This window comes from Oratosquilla oratoria, chromosome 5 (genome assembly GCF_046742065.1).
Source record: "Oratosquilla oratoria isolate Oo_2021 chromosome 5, ASM4674206v1, whole genome shotgun sequence".
Lineage (NCBI taxonomy): Eukaryota > Metazoa > Arthropoda > Malacostraca > Stomatopoda > Squillidae > Oratosquilla > Oratosquilla oratoria.
In genome coordinates this window covers 43,438,334-43,461,145 of record NC_134781.1, presented here as the reverse complement: position 1 = coordinate 43,461,145, position 22,812 = coordinate 43,438,334, and the positions used below count along the sequence as shown (strand labels likewise).

Below are 22,812 nucleotides of genomic sequence, written 5' to 3'. Positions count from 1 at the left end.
TATTGTAAACTTCTGATTATTAGTACACATTAAAGTTATTATTAACAATACCTTCTAAACTTGTCATTATTAGGATATTACAAACTTGCCATTTATAGTATATTTAATTTTTTTCATGATTAGTACATATTAAAGTCATTATTGGTATATTCTAGTATTTCCATTATTAGTACACATAATTGTAGTCATCAACACATTAAAGTTATTATTAACAATACCTTCTAAACTTGTCAAAGTTAAATACATTATTAATATACCTTTTAAACTTGTCATTATTAGGATATTACAAACTTGCCATTTTTAGTATATCTATTATTTTTTTCATTATTAGTACATATCAAAGTCATTATTGGCCTTATAAACTTGTCAATGCTAGTGTATTCTCAAACTTTCATCAATGATACACGTTTAAATGTTCATAAATTGTAACTAATAAATTGTCAATTAGGTTATTCCAAAGTACTCATATTAGGTACACATTAAAATGATGTGTACTCATTTTAGGTACACATTAAAATTATCATTATAAGTATTTCCTAAACTTGTAAATAAAGTTATCATTATTAATACCTTCTAAGCTTTTTATTATTAGAATATTCTAAATTTTTATTATTAGTAAACATTAAACTTATCATTAATAGTACCTTCTAAACTTGTCATTGTTAGTTTTCTTATAAACTTCTCTTTATTACTATATGCTAAACTTGTATGTAGAAAGTTTGTCTAAACTTTGTCATTACTGATATATTTTAAAGGTGACATTATTCGTATATTCTAAGCTTGTCATTATTAGTATCTTCTGAACCAATAGTAAAAATTAAAATTATCATTAATAGCATGTTCTAGACTTATCAATATTAGTATTAATAAAATATTCGAAACTTGCCATTATAAGTGTATTGTAAATTTGTTATTATTAGTATATTCTAGATTTTTCAATATGAATATATTCTAATCTTGTAATTATTAATGTTTTCTAAATTTGTCATTTTTTTCATTAATTGTACCTTCTAAATTTGTCATTATCAATATATTGTACATACATACATACATATACAAAGGCTTTTTCCCCCTTCCAAGGGAGGTAGCCAAAAAGGGAAAGGCATAAAAACACTCCCACCCATTTCATCCCTAAATACACTCCACACCCCTCCCACCCTTCCTCTCATCTGAGCACCTCCTGGATGACGGGTCATCCCTGCACCCTGCCCACCGCCCTGGGTCAGAAGCAGTGTCGCAGGACACAATACATCCACAGCAAGGCCGCTTCATTTAATCGGCGACCCCCCCTCTCCGTCCCCCTTTGCATATAAGGAGAGGACGGGGAGAAATCCCTTCGGGCTGCGTCAAAATTTACTCACACATACTACCCCCCCCCCACCCCCGCCCATTTCTCCTCATGCAGTCACAACATCATCCATATACAACCATTCTCCACTCACCTCTGTCTTCCGTCCTCTCCCTTCCTTCCTCAACAGACATTCCCCTCTTCCCCAAAGCCCCCTTCACCCCATCCATCCACCTCATCCTAGGACGTCCCCTCATGTTCACTCCCTCCACATCTGCCTTCCATACCTCTTTTACTAGTCTTTCTTCACTCATTCTTTCCATGTGTCCAAACCATCCTAATATTCTTTCATCAACCCTATCTCCCAAATCCTTTTTCACCCCTGTTCTCCTCCTCACCTCCTCATTTCTCACTCTATCTAGCCTAGTAACCCCCACCATACTTCTCAGACACCTCATCTCAAACACATTCAAACTCCTTCTCTCTTCTTCTCTTATGTTCCACGTTTCTGCCCCATACAGTGCTGTTGGCACAATCACTCCTTCATACAGTCTCCTCTTCGCATCCATTCCCAAATGTCTATTTCTCATTACACTCTTTAAACCACCAAGGCATTTACTCGCTTCTCTCAATCTACATTCTACCTCCACCTTCACTCCACCTTTTCCTGCTACACTTGCACCCAAGTATCTAAAACTATCCACTTCCTCTGGGGTATTGGCTGCTTGTTATTGTGGCAAGGTAGCATGCAGTCGATACTTTAGGGTCTATATGGGGCGCCCCTACGGACCAGAGCCACACATCATTTTGTCTATGATAGAAGAAATTCTGTTCATAGAGAAATGATGACACTTTTATACTACGACTGTCCCTCCGTTATGCTGTCCCCCAACCCCTTGTTGCTGTCCTGTACCATTTCTCTGAGTATTCTCTTTCTGATTGGGGGAATTCCCTGTGGTGGGGGAAAAGAATACTGCCACCAAGTTTTCCCACTTGGATCGTAAGAGGCGAGAAGAAAGGGACGGGGAGAGGGACTAGGCATCCTTCTCCCTGTAGCCCCAAGGGGCAAGTTCCTAAATCAAAAAGAAAAAGAAATATATTGTAAACATATAATTATTAGTATATTCTAAAGTTGTCATTATTAGCAAAATTAAAGTCATAATTAATAGTATCTTCTAAAGTAGTCATCGTTAGTACATTCTAACCGTGTCTAATCTCGTTATTTGAATATTCTAAACTAGTTATTTTAGTATATTCTAAACGTGTCATTATTAGTATATTCCAAATTTTCATTATCAGCATGTTCTAAACTTAACATTATCACTATATTGTTAACAATACTTTCGTTAACAATACTTTTAGAGTACTTTCTAAACTTCTCATTATTAGTTCACATTAAAACTAATATATCTTCTAAACTTGCCATTATTAGTATATTTTAAAATTGTAATTATAAGTTTGTCAATATTATATAGTATTTGTCAATATTAGAATATTTCAAACTTGTCATTATTGTTATAATCTAAACTTGTCATTATTAGTCCCAATTTTTCACTATTAGAATATTCTAAACTTGTCTCTATAAGTACCTTTTAAACTTCTCATTATTGGTATATTCTAAAATTGTTTATATTAGAAGACATTAAAGTTGTCTTTAAAGTACTTTAAACTTGTTATTAGTATAATTTAATGTTATTAGTGTATTTCACATTATCATTATTAATACATTTCAAACTTGTCATTATTATCATATACTAAATTCATCATTATTAGTATGCTCTAAAATTGTATGGACTTGTCATTATTAGTGCATTCTAAAATTTTCTTTATTGGTATGTTCTAAAATTGTCATTAATAGTACACATTAAAGTTATCATTAGTAGTACTTTCTAAATATGTTATTATTAGTATATTCTAAACATGTCATTATTACTATATTGTTGTTAACAATATTTTCTAAACTTTATAGTACCTTCTAAACTTCTCATTATTAGTACACATTAAAACTATAATTAATATTGCCTTCTAAATTTGAAATTATTAGTATATTCAAAACTTGTCATTATTGGTACACATTGAAGTTATCATTAATGGTAGGCTACCTTCCAAAATTGTCATTATTAGTACCTACTAAACATGTTATTATTAGTACAAATTAGAGTTCTCCTTAATAGTACCTTCTCATCTTGACATCATTAGTGCCCTCTAAAGTGTTTATACACTAAAGTTATCATTACAAGTAATTTGTAAACTTGCCATTATTTGAACACATTATAAACTTGTCATTATTAGTATACATTAAAGTTAAAGCACCTTCTAATTTATTTGTTATGAGTACGTTCTAAACAGGTTATTGGTAGTACACATTGAAGTTATAATTAATAATACCTTCTACACGCGTTATTATTAGTACCTTGTTTATTATTGGTACACATTGAAATTATCATTAATAGTAGGCTACCTTCCAAAATTGTCATTATTAGTACCTACTAAACACGTTATTATTAGTACAAATTAGAGTTCTCCTTAATAGTACCTTCTCAACTTGACATCATTAGTGCCCTCTAAAGTGTTCATTATTAGTACACACTAAAGTTATCATTACAAGTAATTTGTAAACTTGCCATTATTAGAACACATTAATGTTAGCATTAGTAGAAACTTTCCATTATTAGTATACATTAAAGTTAAAGCACCTTCTAATTTTTTTGTTATGAGTACGTTCTAAACATGTCATTGCTAGTACACATTGAAGTTATAATTAATAATACCTTCTAAACGCGTTATTATTAGTACCTTGTAAACATTAAAATGATCAGAAAGAGTACCTTCTAACCTTATTTTTTACTAGTACATATTAAGATGATAAATTATACTCCTTTCTAAACTTGATATCATTAGTACCTTGAAAACTTGTCTACAATAAAGTTACTATTACAACACATTCAATAGTATAGGAGTACCTTCTAAACTTGTCATTGTTAATATTTTCTAAACTTGTGTTTATTAGAACAGTCATCATTAATAGTATCTTCTAAACTTTTCATTATTAGTATATTTTAAACTTGTCATTATTAGAACACATTAAAGTTATCATTTATAGTATCTTTCATCGTACCTTATTTGCATATTCAAAATATGTCATTGTTATTACAGATGAGAACTATCATTAATAGTACCTTCTACATTGTCATTATCTGTATATTTCAAACTTTTCATTACTTGTATAATCTTTACGTTATAATTGTATTCTAAAACTGTAATTATCATTCTTCTGTTATTCTATTATTTCTATATACTAATACTATTAGCGTATTATAAACTTCTATATTAGTATATATGTTGTCATTATTAGTACACATTAAATATATCAATAATAATACCTTATAAAAAAATTATTATTAGTACATGTTAAACTTATTTTAATAGTACCTTGTCATTATTAGTATATTCTAAACTTGTCATTATTATCATATTCAAAATATGTTTTATTAGTATATTCTAAAGGTATCTTTATAAGTATATTCTATACTTTTCATTGTTAGTATTTTTAAATTTGTCATTATTACTGTATTTTAAATTAAAGTTATTATCCCTTTCTTTATTAGTATATTCTAAATTTTTCATTGTTAGTAAATTTTTTTATTAATGCTACACCTTAAAGTTATCACTGATACTTCTCAATTTTAGGAAAATCTATACTATTATTAGTACATGGTAACCTTGTCATTATTAGAATATTCTACACTTTTCATTATTATTAGTATACACTAAACTTTCTTTTATTAGTACATAGAATATTTGACACGTCATTATTAGTATATACTAAACTTTACCAGTACACAACAAAGTTATGACTAATAGTGCCTTTCAACTTGTAATTATTTTCATCACCATTAGTACTACCTTCTAAACTTGTTATTATTTGAAAAATTCTAAACTTCCCATTATTAGTATATTCTAAACTTCTCTTTATTAGTACACATAAAAGGTTTCTTTAATATGTTCTAAACTTGTCAATTTTAGATAATTCTAAAATACTCATTGTAGGTACAAATTGAAATTATCATTATTTTCTAAACTTGTCATTATTAGTGCAAACCAATAATACCTACTAAACTTATTATTAAAGTTATCATTAATAGTACCTTTCAAGTTTGTCATTATTAGCCTTGTCATTATTTGCACCTTGTAAACTTCTGATTACAAGTACACATTAAAATTATCGACATGTGAATCCATACAGGTATATATATATATATATATATATATATATATATATATATATATATATATATATATATATGCATACATGTGAATCCATACAGGTATATACATATACATATACGTACACGTATACATATGCATGTGCATATGCATATGCATATGCATAAGCATATGCATATACATATACAAATACAAATACATATACATATACATATATATATACATATACATATACATGTACATGTACATGTACATATACAAATACATATACATATACATACACATGCAAAAATAATTACACTAACGCGTGACTAAATAATATTGCAGAATCCACAGGGATAATAAAGTCGGAATACTAAACGTTTATGTCTATTACTCTGAGGATGTCGTATTAGACGAAAACGTTTAGTATTCCGACTTTATTTTCCCTGTGGTTTCTGCAATACACATATACATATACATATACATATACATATACATATACATATACATATACATATACATATACATATACATATACATATACATATACATATACACATGCATGAGAAATCACATAAACGCGTGATTCTAAGTATGCGGAAAAACCTCAAAGGAAAAAGAAAAACTTATGACCAAGCGCTTTCGTCTATTCCCCTGAGGATGTCTGAATAGACGAAAGCGCTTGGTCATCAGTTTTTATTTTTCCTTGGTGGTTTTTCCGCATATACACATGCCATGCACATGAACATGCACATGCACGGACGTGTGCTACTGAGCTCTGCCGATCGTGGCCGACTTGTGACTAGTGACTGTGCCTGTTGTCGAGTGCGGCCTTGTAGCTAAATGCTACAGTTATCATGTCGAGTGGTGATACATTCTCGAGAAGTGAACATTGTTCAGTTTGTAAAAAAGGAAATGATGGAAAGGTCAAGTGGTTGAAATGCATTAGGTGTGAAACTGGCGCGCATAGTAATTGTACGAAAATGGTAGGTGTGAAGGCGAGAGCCAACGAGGTTAATTGGGTTTGTGATCCTTGTGCTAGTGAGGTTAAGGGTTGATTCACACTATCGGTCCGGTCGCGCTCCACTCTCGGTCTGCTCTCGGTTCTGAGGCATTCACACGTACGCCCCTCCCTCGATACCAGTAGAAGTCTTACCATCAGTTACGAAGGAAGTGTGACTTTTCTGACGCCGAGTTGGCAATATTCGCTATTGCACTTGATGAAGAAGAAGAAGAAGGAAAACAAAATAGAAAAAGAAAGAGATTGTGGGTTCATCCTATGTTGCAAGATAGGAAGACTGAAGGAGAATTTCATACTCTGTATCCTCGTCTTATCGGCTGAAAGAAACCTGCACAGCGAAGCTATAGCGATAATCCCATACCACACTCCTGGTCATATGGCCATTTCCCGAAGGTTGAGTGTGGTTTGAATTTTCCGCCAAAATCATCGGAAATTTAAAATTCCCGGCTCTGTGCAGGCATGCGCATTGTCGACCCCACCTCCCCCTCCCTATCCCCTCCCTTCTTACCCGGCTAGCTCGAGCCGGACGTCGCGTCACTTAGATCGCGGAAACGGGACCGAGTGGTTAACTCGCTGCCCACATGGGAGCAGGCGGTCCCGTTTCCTGCTGGTTAATCGTCTGTTAGTTTTATCGCTTTCCGCTTGGCTGCTGGTTTGTCTCATTCTTCGACTTTGATTTTATACGAGCACAATCCGTCCCCGTCTTCGAGCCGTCCCTGGTAAACAACCCGGGTCCTCTCGGAGGACAGGGGACGTGTCTTATGGTACGGAGTGTGGCGCCCCCCAGGGTCATCAGGCCTCTCGGCAGCGCCATACCTCTGACCATCATCGGTCCTCTATTGCCTCACAGTTTGTATCAGGCCCTAGGCGTAGACTTTGACCATATACGATCGCAATCCGTCCCCGTCTTCAGGCCGTCCGTGGTAAGAACCCGGGCCTCTCGGAAGACAGGGGGACGTGTCTTATGGTACGGAGGGTGGCGCCCCCCAGGGTCATCAGGCCTCTCGGCAGCGCCATACCTCCGACCATCATCGGTCCTCTATTGCCTCACGGTTTGTTTCAGGCCCTAAGCGTAGACTTTGACCATATACGATCGCAATACGTCCCCGTCTCCAGGCCGTCCGTGGTAAGAACCCGGGCCTCTTTGAAGACGGGGGGGACGTGTCTTATGGTACGGAGTGTGGCGCCCCCCAGGGTCATCAGGCCTCTCGGCAGCGCCATACCTCTGACCATCATCGGTCCTCTATTGCCTCACGGTTTGTATCAGGCCCTAGGCGTAGACTTTGACCATATACGATCGCAATACGTCCCCGTCTCCAGGCCGTCCGTGGTAAGAACCCGGGCCTCTTTGAAGACAGGGGGACGTGTCTTATGGTACGGAGTGTGGCGCCCCCCAGGGTCATCAGGCCTCTCGGCAGCCCCAAACCTCCGGTCATCAATGGTCCTCTAACAGCCTCATAGCTTGCTTCGTCAGGCCCTAGGCGTAGACTTTGACCTTATACGATCGTAATCCGTTCCCCATACGTCTTCGGGTCGTCCGCGGTAAGAACCCGGGCCTCTCGGAAGAGAGGGGGACGTGTCCTATGGTACGGAGGGGGTGCCCCCGAGGGTCATCAGGCCTCTCGGCAGCCCCATACATCCGACCAATAATGGTCCTCTAACGCCTTAATGGCTCCCTTTGTGAGGCCCTAGGCGTAGACTTTGACCTTTTCCACTCGTAATCCGTTCCCCATACGTCTTCGAGTCGTACGTGGTAAGAATCCGGGCCTCTTGGAGGACAAGGGGACGTGTCCTATGATACGGAGGGTGACGCCCCGAGGGTCATCAGGCCTCGGCAGCCCCATACCTTCGACCAATAATGGTCCTTTAACGCCTTATAACTTTCTTTGTCAGGCCCTAGGCGTAGACTTTGACCTTTTCCACTCGTACTCCGTTCCCCATACGTCCTCAAGTCGTCCGTGGTAAGAACCCGGGCCTCTTGGAGGACAAGGGGACGTGTCTTATGATACGGAGGGTGGCTCCCCGAGGATCATCAGGCCTCGGCAGCCCCATACCTCCGAGCTTCAATGGTCTTCTAACGCCTCACGGCACCACCCTCCTTCCAGGTTTCTTAAGCAAAAAAAAAAAAAAAAAAAAAAAATCACCACCCAGCCCTTCTCATGAGCCACAGCCAACCTCTTATCAACTTCACTTGGCTTGAGTTTAAAGATGACTTACCTGATGTTCCACCCCCAAGTAAAACACAAAAGAACTTTAGACTTAGGGAGTCTAGTGTTAGTTAAAATGAGTATAAATTAGTTCAAAGAAACTACAATCATTTAGTGTAATGAGAAGAGGAAAATCAGTTTTAAATAGTACAGTTTAAGTTGGCGCAAAGTGCTAGGTATTACATGAATAAAATGCCTTGACCTTGGAGAAAAAAAAAAACAGGTCGAAATGGACATGACTTCTCCTATTCAACTTAAGCTAATCTGTAGTCATGATGGTCAAGAACTTTACCATGTTGAAATTAATTTCAACGCTCACTGTGACTCAGGTCGAAATGACCATGACTTTTCCTATTCAACTTGAGCTAATCTACAGTCATGATGGTCGAGAATTTTACCATGTTAAAATTAATTTCGACGCTCACCGTGACTCAGGTGGAAATGGACATGACTTTTTCTATTCAACTTGAGCTAATCTACAGTCATGATGGTCGAGAATTTTACCATGTTAAAATTGATTTCGACGCTCACTGTGACTTAGGTCGAAATGACCATGACTTTTCCTATTCAACTTAAGCTAATCTGTAGTCATGATGGTCAAGAATTTTACCATGTTAAACTAATTCAACGCCCACTGTGACTCAGGTCGACATGAACATGACTTTTCCTATTCAACTTAATTTAATCTACAGTCATGATGGTCGAGAATTTTACCATGTTAAAATTAATTTCGACGCTCACTGTGACTTAGGTCGAAATGACCATGACTTTTCCTATTCAACTTAAGCTAATCTGTAGTCATGATGGTCAAGAATTTTACCATGTTAAACTAATTCAACGCCCACTGTGACTCAGGTCAACATGAACATGACTTTTCCTATTCAACTTAATTTAATCTACAGTCATGATGGTCGAGAATTTTACCATGTTAAAATTAATTTCGACGCTCACTGTGACTTAGGTCGAAATGACCATGACTTTTCCTATTCAACTTAAGCTAATCTGTAGTCATGATGGTCAAGAATTTTACCATGTTAAACTAATTCAACGCCCACTGTGACTCAGGTCAACATGAACATGACTTTTCCTATTCAACTTAATTTAATCTACAGTCATGATGGTCGAGAATTTTACCATGTTAAAATTAATTTCGACGCTCACTGTGACTTAGGTCGAAATGAACATGACTTTTCCTATTCAACTTAATTTAATCTACAGTCATGATGGTCCAGAATTTTACCATGTCAAAATTTATTTCAACGCTCACTGTGACTCAGTGATGTCACGGTATGATAAGATGACGTCATTGTGATAAATTGACGTCACCGTGTAGTCCTATGACGTCAATTTGTGTCCCTGTGACGTCACGAGACGATCCTATGGCGCCATGATCAATCCGGTGACGTCACAGTATAATCACATGATGTCACTAGGTATTAAACATATAGAAGTCCGCTTGTGGGTGATGAGACGTCACAAATTGCCATAGCACACTATTGGATGAAGACGCTCGCCACGGGCTTCGAGAACTTCCCGCGGGAAGACTTGGGGTGAGTTGGATACATACCGAGGGTCCAGGCCCGTCTTCGTGGGAGACGCTCAGGGAACGTCTTCACCCAGGACGAAGCCTCTTGACTAACGCCCACGGACGAGGTCGCTCGGAAACGAACTTGGCCTCGCATACTCCCTTTCGGTTTCTCGCTTACCCCGAGGATCTTCACGAAACTAGTGAGAGTGGTAGGCGTACGTTGGACGGAAGCAAGCGTCTCCACACTCATGTTCCTAGACGGCTAGTTGATGCATTTGCCCACCGGGGAGGGTGCATCGGCCGACATCTCAGTGGCTCTGAGTGTGTTGGCGGACGTGGAGTTCGGGGTGGACTGGGACGGGTCTGCCCTTGCTCCCACACAGAGACTTTATTGGCTCGGGATTGAGTGGGACACAGTCAGCGTCCTTCGGGTGCTCCCCTGCGCCAAAAGAGCGTGCTTCTCTCACACGTCCTCCCCCCTTCGGTGGCGGGGGGGGGGCCTCAACTTCGCGACCCCGGCCCTTCCACTGAGCCGCTTGGGGCGCCGACGGCTGGTACGGGAGGTCGACAGGAGCATACTGCTTCTCCCGCGTGACCTGCCCGGGCCGATACCCTCAGCACTCCACAGGTTGTTGCGTCCCTGGCTTCGGTCGGGGGCCCTACGCCGGTCGCTGGAGTTTCTCCGCACCCACTCTGTGGAGCGGGTGCGGGACCTAGGGACTGGACATCGACGACTCCCTTGGGGACACGGTGTCTCTACCACTCGGTCGCCCCTGTCCCATGTGTCGCCATGGAAACGGCTCCACCCCTCTCATCTCAAAAAAGTGGAGGGGGCAAGGGCGACCGAGGAGTGGGGAGGGGCCAGGAACCGTTGAACAGGATACAAATTTCGTATAATTTACGCATTGTGTGAACAGTGCAATGTTGTGCATGTCACATTCTTCGGCGTGGGTACTTGACGTTTCTGTCTCCCCTCTACTGAGTGATAAAATTAATAAGTCTCCCATAGGAAAGACACACGTAATAACGGTTTGATTCAGGCTTCACCTCTCCTCCCACCTGTCCTCGTCTCATGCATAGCTTCGCTGTGCAGGTTTCTTTCAGCCGATAATATTTCTTTGTCGCGGCTCGTGCCGCTTAAATTGTTCTTATCGGCTTAAGAAACCTGCACAGATTTAGGGTCCCTCCCTCCTCCCACAGGCGAAGCCTTCATTTCTCATTGAAGTGACGCGACGTCCGGCTCGAGCTAGCCGGGTAAGAAGGGAGGGGATAGGGAGGGGGAGGTGGGGTCGACAATGCGCATGCCTGCACAGAGCCGGGAATTTTAAATTTCCGATGATTTTGGCGGAAAATTCAAACCACACTCAACCTTCGGGAAATGGCCATATGACCAGGAGTGTGGTATGGGATTATCGCTATAGCTTCGCTGTGCAGGTTTCTTAAGCCGATAAGAAGAATTTAAGCGGCACGAGCCGCGACAAAGAAATATTATTGATGATTAGAGTAAATTCCACAGCTATTTCAGAATGAACAAAGGAACATTTGAGAAAATACTATCCAAAATTGAGGATGACTTGAAATGTACAAGAAGATGCTGCACTTCCAGGCACTGATGTGCTTGCACCATACGTTATAGTGGGAGATGAGGCTTTCCCGCTGAAGAGAAATTTGATGAGGCCCTACCCAGGTTCACAGACTGAACATAAGATAGAGAAGAGGATTTTTAATTATAGATTATCTAGAGCCAGGAGGATAGTTGAGTGCACATTTGGTATTCTAGTGCAAACCTTCAGAATATATTTAAGGAAAGTTAAAGCTATGCCTTCTAACGCTAATGCAATCATTACAACAACATGCATACTTCACAATCTGATACACCCAAATGCTGTTGCATTACCAGATACTGTTGTCATGCCTCCATCAAACACAGTACGTCCAATGAGAGGAAGAGGGGGAAATGCTACAAAGGAGGCTTTTGGCGCGAGAGAAACACTGAAAGATTATTTCAGCTCCCCAGCTGGTTCAATGCCTTGGCAAAATGATAAAATATAAGTAGACAAACAAACTTGTGTAGGAATATTTGTTGAGTGAGCTAAGGAGATGCATTTCCGCAGTGTATAATAGGTTGTTATTATACATATGGAATTTCTTTCTTCGGTTAATAATGTGTATTTTTTTCTCTCAGTACCTTGGCAAACATTATCACTGTAGTGCAGCGAAGTCAGGTCATACAGCTCTGGTTTACCTTTTGACTAATTCTATTAGCATTTCATCTAAATCCACAAAATTAAAGTAAGTTTTGTAGGTTATATTGTATTCAGTTGGTGCTTATGAATATCCTCGCTGTACGCATTGTCATTGTTTCAGTGATAAATAAGGGTTGATTCACACTATTGTCTCATTAATTTCAATGGAAGCATTCACACTGGTGCTCTCGCTCCAGTCTCGCTCCGGTCTCGCTCCGGTCACGGTTCCGTCAAAAGATATTTTTACTGGAGCGAGACTGGACCGTGACCGAACCGTGAGCGCCAGTGTGAACTCAGTTGCCACGGTCCTGCACCTGCCAGGGCTGCCGTTTCGTAGAATTTTGTACCAAATAGCGGCATGTGGCAACTGCACAAGGATATGAGGAATTTTTTTTCTACATATCAGCGGGCTGTTCATAACATTTAAAAACTCAAACTTTTCTTTAAAAATCATAGAACTGTTATCAAATAATAAATGGTACATAAAAATTTGACTTAATTGGTAATTGTGTTACTTATAAAATATTGTACCCCAAAAGATACGTTTTTACATACATACATATACCAAGGCTTTTTCCCCCTTACCAGGGAGGTAGCCAAAAAAGGACAAGGCATAAAATCCTTCCCACCCATTCCATCCCCGAAAACACTCCACACCCCTCCACCCTCCCTCCCATCTTAGCACCTCCTAGATACGTTTTCACGGTGTAGTAAAAAAAATATACGCTAAAGTTTCAGCTTTCTTTTAGCGATAATAATAATAATAAAAAAGAATTTTCATATCTTACTGAATATGTTAGGGCATGGGGGCCTTATATACATTCAAGAATAAAAAAACTAGAACCAACATTTTGTCAAAGTTTGACAAGTATATCTTGCTATGAAAGTCTGCACACGCCCGAGAAAAATGTATACCCCGGTATGGCAACACTCCCATTCTACACGGCAGTGTAGAAAACGCTGCAGCCCTGCCTACTGCTCCACTCCAGTCGAGATTCAGTCTTCGTTTAAGCAAATAGTGTTTCCTTCTGTCCTACCAAAGAAAACACCACAATGGAATCATGCGAAAGGTAGATAAATGATAAAAATACGTTTTCTTTTTATTTATCACTGATACAATGGCAATGCGCACAGCTAGGATATACATAAGCACCAACTGAATAAAATATAACCTACAAAACTTACTTTAATTTTGTGGTTTCAGATGAAATACTAATAGAATTAGTCAAAGGTAAACCAGAGCTCTATGACCTAACTTCGCTGTACTACAGTGATAACATGGCGAAAAGAAGAAGCTGGGTTGAAATAAGCAGGCAGCTGGGTTGTGAAGGTAAGAAACTCAATACAATAGCCTAATGTCCACTGTGGAAATGCATTTCCTATCCTCACTAAACAATTTTCCAATACAATAATGTTTGCATAATCATATTGCCAAGGTACTGAGAGAAAAAAATACACATTATTAACCGAAGAAAGAAATTCCTTATGTATAATAACAGCCTATTACCCACTGCGGAAATGCATCTCCATAGCTCACTCAACAAATATTCTTACACAAGTTTGTTTGTCTACTTATATTTTATCATTTTGCCAAGGCATTGAACCAGCTGGGGAGCTGAAATAATCTTTCAGTGTTTCTCTCACGCCAAAAGCCTCCCTTATAGCATTTCCCCCTCTTCCTCTCATTGGACGTACTGTGTTTGATGGAGGCATGACAACAGCATCTGGTAATGCAACAGCATTTGGGTGTATCAGATTGTGAAGTATACATGTTGTTGTAATGATTGCATTAGCGTTAGAGGGCATAGCTTTAAGTTTCCTTAAATATATTCTGAAGGTTTGCACTAGAATACCAAATGTGCACTCAACTATCCTCCTGGCTCTAGATAATCTATAATTAAAAATCCTCTTTTCTACATTATGTTCAGTCTGTGAACCTGGGTAGGGTCTCATCAAATTTCTCTATAACGTATGGTGCAAGCACATCAGTGCCAGGAAGTGCAACATCTTCTGGTACATTTAATTGTTCATCTTCCAGATATTTGCAAAGTTTGGAATTTGTAAAAATTCCACTGTCACTATTCTTACCATAAGATCCTACATCAATCCATACGAAGCGGTAGTTTGCATCAACCAAAGCTAAAAGAACAACAGAAAATGTCTTTTTATAGTTGAAATATAGGGAGCCACTATTTGCTGGTGCTTCAATTACCACATGTTTACCATCAAGTGTACCTATGCAGTTTGGGAAGTTCCACTGTGTCCAATATTCATTTGCAATTCGTTGCCAGTCTTCTTTACTTGGTGTCGGTATAGCCTCGGCCATAAGGTTTTTCATTATTGCATGACAAACTTCCAGTACAGTACCCTGAGTGGTTGAATGGCCTAGACGATAGCTGAAAGCTAGTGATTTGTAGGAATCCCCCGTAGCCAAAAACCTACAATGAAACAATGGAGGGAATAACTAATCCGTTTTATACTTATTTTCAGGGTCTAAGTGTAAGGAACGCTGGGAATGCCTGCGATCGCAGTATCGTAAACACAAAAGTAAGAAAACAAAGAGTGGGCAGGCTGCTGATGGCTGCCAGAAATGGAAGTATGAGGATCAAATGTCATTTTTGTTTGCATTTATGAAGGACAGAACACGAGTTACATCTCTGCAAAAGGCTGAAAATGAAGCAGAAAATTCAGATAATTCAGAACACGATGGCACACAAGAAAGAGAAGTAAGCGACGAGGCTGTTGGTGTTGCAGAAGACAGCCCTACACTCCCTCAGCAAGAACGTCTCACGCGTAAGAGAAAAACACAGGAAAATACTAGTGCATCTGCTACACTTATTAGGTACTTAGTAGAAAAGAAGAAGGAAGAACATGCCCCAGAAACAATAAATGCTTTCTTTTCATTGATGGCAAATACTGTCAAGAAATTCAGTCCAGCTGATCAACATTATATTAAAACAAAAGTGTTTTTATTAGTAAATGAAATTGAAGGAAAATACATTCATTACCAGAGCGAACAGGCATATGCAAAGAATGTATACCCCCAACCTGCAGCATCACCTGCTTTGTCGCAGTACTCCACTTCATCATCTGCAAGTGCTCAACCCATACAACAATTTCATCAAGCAACACAGTGTCAGGAGCACACCCACGGGGCGCCATCACCTCTGCAGCCTGCATGCACTTCACAGTGGCTTAACCAGCATGATCCTTCTGCTTTCTCTTCATAATTATTGCACAGTCAATGTAATAACAAAAGGAATAATAAATTATGATCATGTGTGCCCTTTATCTTGTGTTTAAGTCTTACAGCAAAATAAATCTGAGTCACATCTTTTCTTTACCTTACCTTAGACACACAGCCAGTTTTTCTCTTGGAGTGAGTGCTTCTCGGAATGGTGTGTTTCCTTTTTTCAGGTCATCCTCAATTTTGGATAGTATTTTCTCAAATGTTCCCTTGTTCATTCTGAAATAGCTGTGGAATTTACTCTCATCATCAATAAGACGAGGATACAGAGTAAGAAATTCTCCTTTAGTCTTCCTATCTTGCAACATAGGATGAACCCACAATCTCTTTCTTTTTCTATTTTGTTTTCCTTCTTCTTCATCATCAAGTGCAATAGCGATTATTGCCAACTCGGCGTCAGAAAAGTCACACATCCTTCGTAACTGATGGTAAGACTTCTACTGGTGTCGAGGGAGGGGGGATGACGGGAACGAGAGCGGACCGATAAATACCTCAGAACCGGAGCGTAGCGAGACTGGAGCGCGACCGGACCGATAGTGTGAATCAACCCTAAAGGTGAAGGTGAGATTCGTAGTCAAATTATTGAAATGAAACGTGAGATGAGTGAGATTAAAAGTTTACTGGAAAATCTTAATCTAACCCAGAATTTTCAAGCGAGTGTGTCAGCCGCTGTCGAAGAGGTACTTACTGCTTATACTAGCCGTGGGAATGACGAGGATGAGGATGCAACATGGACTGAAATAGTGTCAAGAGGTAGGAAGAGGAATAACAGACAAAAAAAAATAAAAATCTACTTATTCTTAAAGCGAGAGGTAGTGAGAAAGAAATTGATAAAAGAAGGACGCAGAGGAGGTTTTGACCGATATTCAAATTCTAGACTCAAAGTTTATAAATAAAGGTAACATTGTGATGAACTTCGAGTCTTAGGAGAGAAGGGAAGCACAGAATAAGTTGCAAGAAGTAGATAATTTAAATGTTTCCTGTGGAAAGCGACTGAACCCAAAGATTTTGATTTATAACGTGGCCCCGGAAGAGAATAAAGAATCAATTCTTGACAGCATTATTGAGAGGAATGATTTAGCACAGATTGACAAGGTTAAGGATAAGATGAGTGTTATATTTGATAAGCCGGCTGCAGGGGGGACTGTACATTATATATTGAAATGTAATCCGGAAGTGCGAGCATTTATTCACAAGAAAAATGACAAGTTGAAGCTGACATGGGGCGTTCACCAGGTACGTGACCGTTATCATGCACTGATGTGCTATAATTGCTTGAAGTTTGGTCATAAGACGAAAATTTGTTTTGCCAAGGCCAAAGGTCAAGATCCTCACTGTTACAAGTGCGCAGGTGAACGCGAGGGGTGCACTTGTCATTCTGAGGTGAGGAAGTGCTTGAATTGCTTTGCCGCAAAACGTCAAGATGAACACAGTGTGAGTAGTTTAGATTGCCCTATTTTTGCCGCAGAAATAAATCGATCAGACTGAGTACTGACCATGGCTTTTAATACTTAAAGAGTTAACTGTAGACTTTTGAATGTTCAATCAGCTAGAGATAAAACTTCTGAAATCAGGGACACTATTAATGATAGACAATTAGATTTATAAGCTGTTACTGAGACTTGGTCAACTGATCTTGATTCAGCTGCTATGAAAGAAATGACCCCTGTAACGCATTCTTTTGTACACAACCCAAGGAGTATGGGTTGTGGAGGGGGTGTGGGTATGTTTGTCTCAAATTCAGTTAAGAAGGTGAAAAAATGCAAGACGCCCATCTATAATAGTTTCGAATTATTGCAAGTTGAGTGTGAAATTAGTGGAAATAAATTAACGATTGTGACAATATATAGACCAACCGCTGCTAGTGTCAGTTTATTTATTGATGAGTTTGAACTATATTTAGAAATTATTGATATGGTAAGCACGAATATTATTGTATGGGGCGACTTTAACCTTTGGCTTGATGACACAAAGGCTCACTACGTACAACTTTTTATAGAAACGGTAGCAACGTTTAATCTGATCAATATTGTGAATAAACCCACTAGGAATATGGAATGTGACATCTTGTTATTATTAATTTGTGATAAGATTATGGAGCAACAAAGTGATTTGTGTAATCATAGTTCAAGAAAAAGATCGGGGTGTCATGAATGTTTATACACTATATACAATAGTGTAATGAAGGAGGAATATGAAAAGATGTGTCCTTTGACATCGAAGAAAATAGTAGTGAAAGAAAATTCTCCATGGTTTAATGATGAAATTAGAAGGGCGAAAAATGATAAGAAAAAGAAGGAGAGATTGTGGCGCAGGCAACAGACTGATCAGCGTAGAGTGGCTTATACTCAGGCACGCAATTATGAAAAGAAACTTATCAGTAGCCGTAAACGTGATTTTTATAAAGGTAAAATTGAACAGGCTGGGCCCAATATGCATAAACTTTATAAAGTGCTAGACAATCTGACCGACAATACAAAGAACACAAGTTGCCTGAGGGATATTCTGATAGTGAATTGGCAAATTAATTTCTATACTTTTTGACAACAAGATAACGAGAATTATTTCGGCGATCAGTAATAATTATTCGGTTGTGTTGGAGAGTGAACAGACTTCAGAAATAAAATTAACTGCGTTTCAAACAGTGAGTGAGTCAACGGTCAAGGATGTAATCAAGAAAGCAAAGTTTACTTACTCTGCTATCGATCCCATGCCAATTAGCTTGCTTCATGGTAGTGTGAATTTTGATACACTAATAACTGTGATTACGAACATGGTGAACTCAAGTATTTTGGAGGTAGTATTCCCGAATTCTGAAAAGCAGGCCATTGTTAAACCGATATTAAAAGGAAATCTTGATCCCCAATCACTCAGTTCGTTCCGTCCAGTGTCGAATTTGACGTTTCAATCCAAAGTACTGGAAAGTGTTCTGTTAATACAACTAAATGAACACTTGAATGAGGTTGGGGCGATTCATGACGATCAGTCGGCATATCGTTTTCTGCATTCTACTGAAACTGCTTTGTGTTCTGTAGTGAGTGACATGCGAGGAATTCTGGATAGAGGAGAGTGTGGACTATTGATTTTGTTGGACATAAGTGCACCTTTGAAACGGTAGTGCACGATGTATTGCTTCGAGATTGTGAACACATTGGCATTGAAGGTGCTACTCTCCCGTATCTTAAGAGTTACCTGGAAGGTAGAACCTACTGTGTACAAATAGGTAATGAGTTTTCTAACTCGATACCTTTGACTAGGGGAGTGCCTCAAGGTAGTGTGCTGGGGCAGTTTGTACACTGCTGACTTATCTATAGTACTTAAGAAGCATGGAGTTGAGTTCAAACTGTTTGCTGACGACACTCAGTTTTATGTCTATAACAAATATACATGATGCCGAAGATCATCTTAGAGCTATACTGGTTGACATTAAACATTGGATGGACTCTAGAAAACTTAAATTGAACGAAGATAAAATTGAGTGTTTGTTTAATGGCCGTGAAATTGACTTCGAACGTCTGGGTGTTCGAGTCTTGAATGTGAATAATTCAGACATCACAGTGAGCAAATGTGTGAAGAGTCTTAGGGTACTGCTAGACAGCGAACTTATGATGAGAGAACAGATAAATCAGACGGTGCAAGTAGCTGGTTATCATTTGAGAAACTTAGCGTTTGTAAGGAAATACCTTGATGAGAATTCTATGAGGAAGCTTATAATCATGTGTTGGGTAAATTGGACTACTGCAACTCTTTATATTATGGTTTTCCTAACTACTTATTGAAGAAACTTCAATTAATTATGAATAGAGCTGCGAGACTGATAAAGGGTCAGTCTAGAAGGGAACGGATAACTCCAGTGTTAATACAGCTGTCATCGGCTGAAAGCCCCTAGAAGCCATCACCTAAGTAAGTGTGTGTGTGTGTGTGTGTGTGTGTGTGTGTGTGTGTGTGTGTGTGTGTGTGTGTGTGTGTGTGTGTGTGTGTGTGTGTGTGTGTGTGTGTGTGTGTGTGTGTGTGTGTGTGTGTGTGTGTGTGTGTGTTATGTGTGCGTGTGTACGTGTGTGTGTGTGTGTGTATGTGTGTGTGTGTGTGTGTGTGTGTGTGTGTGTGTGTGTGTGTGTGTGTGTGTGTGAGTGCGTGCGTGATCGCGTGCCTGTGTGAGTGTATGAATCTATCTTTGTGTCTATGTGGTTCACGAGTGCATTGGTGTTACGGTGGTATTTGACATCGGCCTTGTACTCTTGTACGTTTCTCCTATATATGCACTGTCACACCCCGAACGTGGAATTTTATAAACTAAACTTTCGGATTTGTTATTTTCTATCCTTGGTTTGATAAGATCACTAATTTTCTTACCTGCGTCACAAGAGAAGTGGATGTCCGTATGTCTCAGTTCTTTACTGAGTGCGCAGGCCAAGTCTGAGATGGGAACTACTATGTACATTGTATTGTTCTTGCTTTGATTTTTGTCATTATTTCACTCCATTATGGCTATGGGTTTCTTCAGGGTTGCGGACAGAAGACCAGCGGGGAAGCTAAGTTTTACGAAGGTCTTGGTTATATGCTGCAATTCGTCACTGAGGAATTCAGGGTTGCATATCTTGAGTGCTCGAAGGTGAAATCCCATGACTACACCAGTCTTGGTCTTTTTGTCGTGAGCACTAAAATAATGAATGTAATCATCTTTGTGGGTGGGTTTTCTATATATCTTGAATTTTACAGAGTTATTTTCCTTGATGATGACGGTATCCAGGAATAGTAGGGATCCGTTAACCTCGTGCTCTACAGTCAACTGAATTTTAGGGTGTACTTGGTTGAGACGTGATAAGATGTCACTAATGTTGGTGTCTTTGTGGAGGACGAGAAGGCAGTCATCCACGTACCTGTTACACTTGCTGTCGTTTGGGATGATGTTCATGTATTCTTCTTTTTCCAATGTCTCTAAGAAGAGGCATGCGGCTATTGCACTTAAAGGGGGCCTCATGGGCAAGCCTTCATGTTGGTGAAATATTTTGCCGTCGAAAGAAACCGAAGCACATTTCAATTAGTTTTATGTGGTCCTTGTTGATAGGAAGGTCGTCTCCGTTGATGTGAGGCAAGACTTTCTTTATAGCAGAAAAAAACGTTTTGAATTAAGATATTTGTATAGAGACTTTGTACATCGAAGCTTCCCATAAGGGAGAGAAATAATAACAAAACCATAGAAAGAACAATACAATGTACATAGTAGTCCCCACCTCAGACTTGACCTGCGCACTCAGAAAAGAACTGAGACATACGGACATATCTTGTGACATCTCTTGTGACGCAGGTAAGAAAATTAGTGACCTTATCAAACCAAAGATAGAAAATAACAATACCGAAAGTTTAATTTATAAAATTCCATGTTCAGGGTGTGACAGTGCATATGTAGGAGATTAATCGCGAGATTAAAAGAACACAAACCCACCCGATGCCCAATACCACCGCAACACCAACGCATTCGTGAACCACATAGACAAAGAAGGACATCTATCTTAATGGGATCAAGCGAGTATTCTACATAATAATCTCAGCAAAAAGCAAAGAAAAATCGTAGAAGCTCTGTACATAGCCACCAATAAATGTACGAACAATAGAGTAGGTGACATCAAATTATTGGAGACAACACCACAGCACGCAGCAAAAGAATAAAAAAAAACGGAACAAATGATCACCAGAAGCATCCCACGGAGTGTCAGTACGACCAACACGCAAGAGTTAGAGCCTCCTTGAACTCAGACCTATTGACCTACCCTAGTTTATTATCCAAACATTTTCTGTATTTATTGCCAGTATTTTCCGTAGCGTAAAATTATCTCTGAAGAAGCACCACAGTGCTAAACTAGTTAAGGAATAAACTCTCGTTCTATTTGTGTGTTTTCCCCTCTGCCACACACACACACACACACACACACACACACACACACACACACACACACACACACACACACACACACACACACACACACACACACACACACACACACACACACACACACACACACACACACACACACACACACACACACACACACACACACACACACACACATATATATATATATATATATATATATATGTATATATATATATATATACATATATATACATACATACATACATACATACATACATACATACATACATACATACATACATACATACATACATACATACATACATACATACATACATACATACATACATACATACATACATACATACATACATACATACATACATACATACATACATCAACTACAATTCACTTTAATTCTAAACCGTTCACGTCGAGGAACTCGAACAGAGGCATACATACAGAAATTGATACGTGGTCAAGCGAATGACTCGAACCACTGTTCATACGTAACAAATGACCATTGACTAATCCGATTGAGCTATCAAGAGACGATATAAGTTAAGCGCAACTTTCTTCTATTTGTATACTCGATTTATCTCGCTCGGCTGAGGGCTTTGACCAAGAACCAATCCGGGTAAGCTAAATTACTAAGTTGAGATTTTATAATGTTTAATTCTCCTTCAAGAAACTGGGGGCTGCAAATTCTAAGAGCTCGAAGGAATAATCCTGAAGCGACGCTACTTTTTACTTTGTCTGGGTGACTGCTGAAAAAATGAAGATAACTACCAGAATGGGTTTCTTTTCTATAGACGGTAAAAGCAAGCTTGTCTACGTCACGAACAATGAGAACATCTAAAAAGGGTAGCTTACCTTGTTCTTCCCATTCAACTTTAAACTTAATGTTGGAGACTAACGAATTTAAATTAGCAAAAAAGTTATCGAATGAACCCCAATTTTCACCCCAAAGAGTGAAAATGTCATCTACGTATCTAAATCAAACCATGTCTGCGGGTTTAATGGTGGGCAGAAGAACAGACTCAAAGTATTCCATGTACAGATTGGCCAATACAGGAGAGAGATTTGAACCCATGCTACAACCAAATTTTTGTCATTATTGTTATCGTTTAAAATTATTAGTATATTCTAAATTCATTATTAGCACATATTATAGTTAACAATTATAGTAAC

At 38.9% G+C, this 22,812-nt stretch overlaps 2 protein-coding genes across 2 annotated transcripts in view; one reads left to right on the top strand and one right to left on the bottom strand.

Moving 5' to 3' along the window:
• LOC143025765 (uncharacterized) overlaps nt 1–15,758 on the top strand; it is a 37,668-nt gene extending 21,910 nt beyond the window's left edge. Inside the window, exons 3-4 of the mRNA XM_076185772.1 lie at nt 13,704–13,829; nt 14,990–15,758. Coding sequence (XP_076041887.1) covers nt 13,704–13,829; nt 14,990–15,729 — 866 coding nt within the window. The 3' untranslated portion in view covers nt 15,730–15,758. The remainder of the gene's footprint in view (nt 1–13,703; nt 13,830–14,989) is intronic.
• Nucleotides 15,759–20,220: 4,462 nt separating this feature from the next.
• On the bottom strand, nt 20,221–20,727 carry LOC143025764 (uncharacterized). The gene has a single exon (XM_076185771.1). It carries the CDS (start codon nt 20,725–20,727, stop codon nt 20,221–20,223), a length of 507 nt encoding a protein of 168 aa, XP_076041886.1.
• Nucleotides 20,728–22,812: the final 2,085 nt, after the last annotated feature.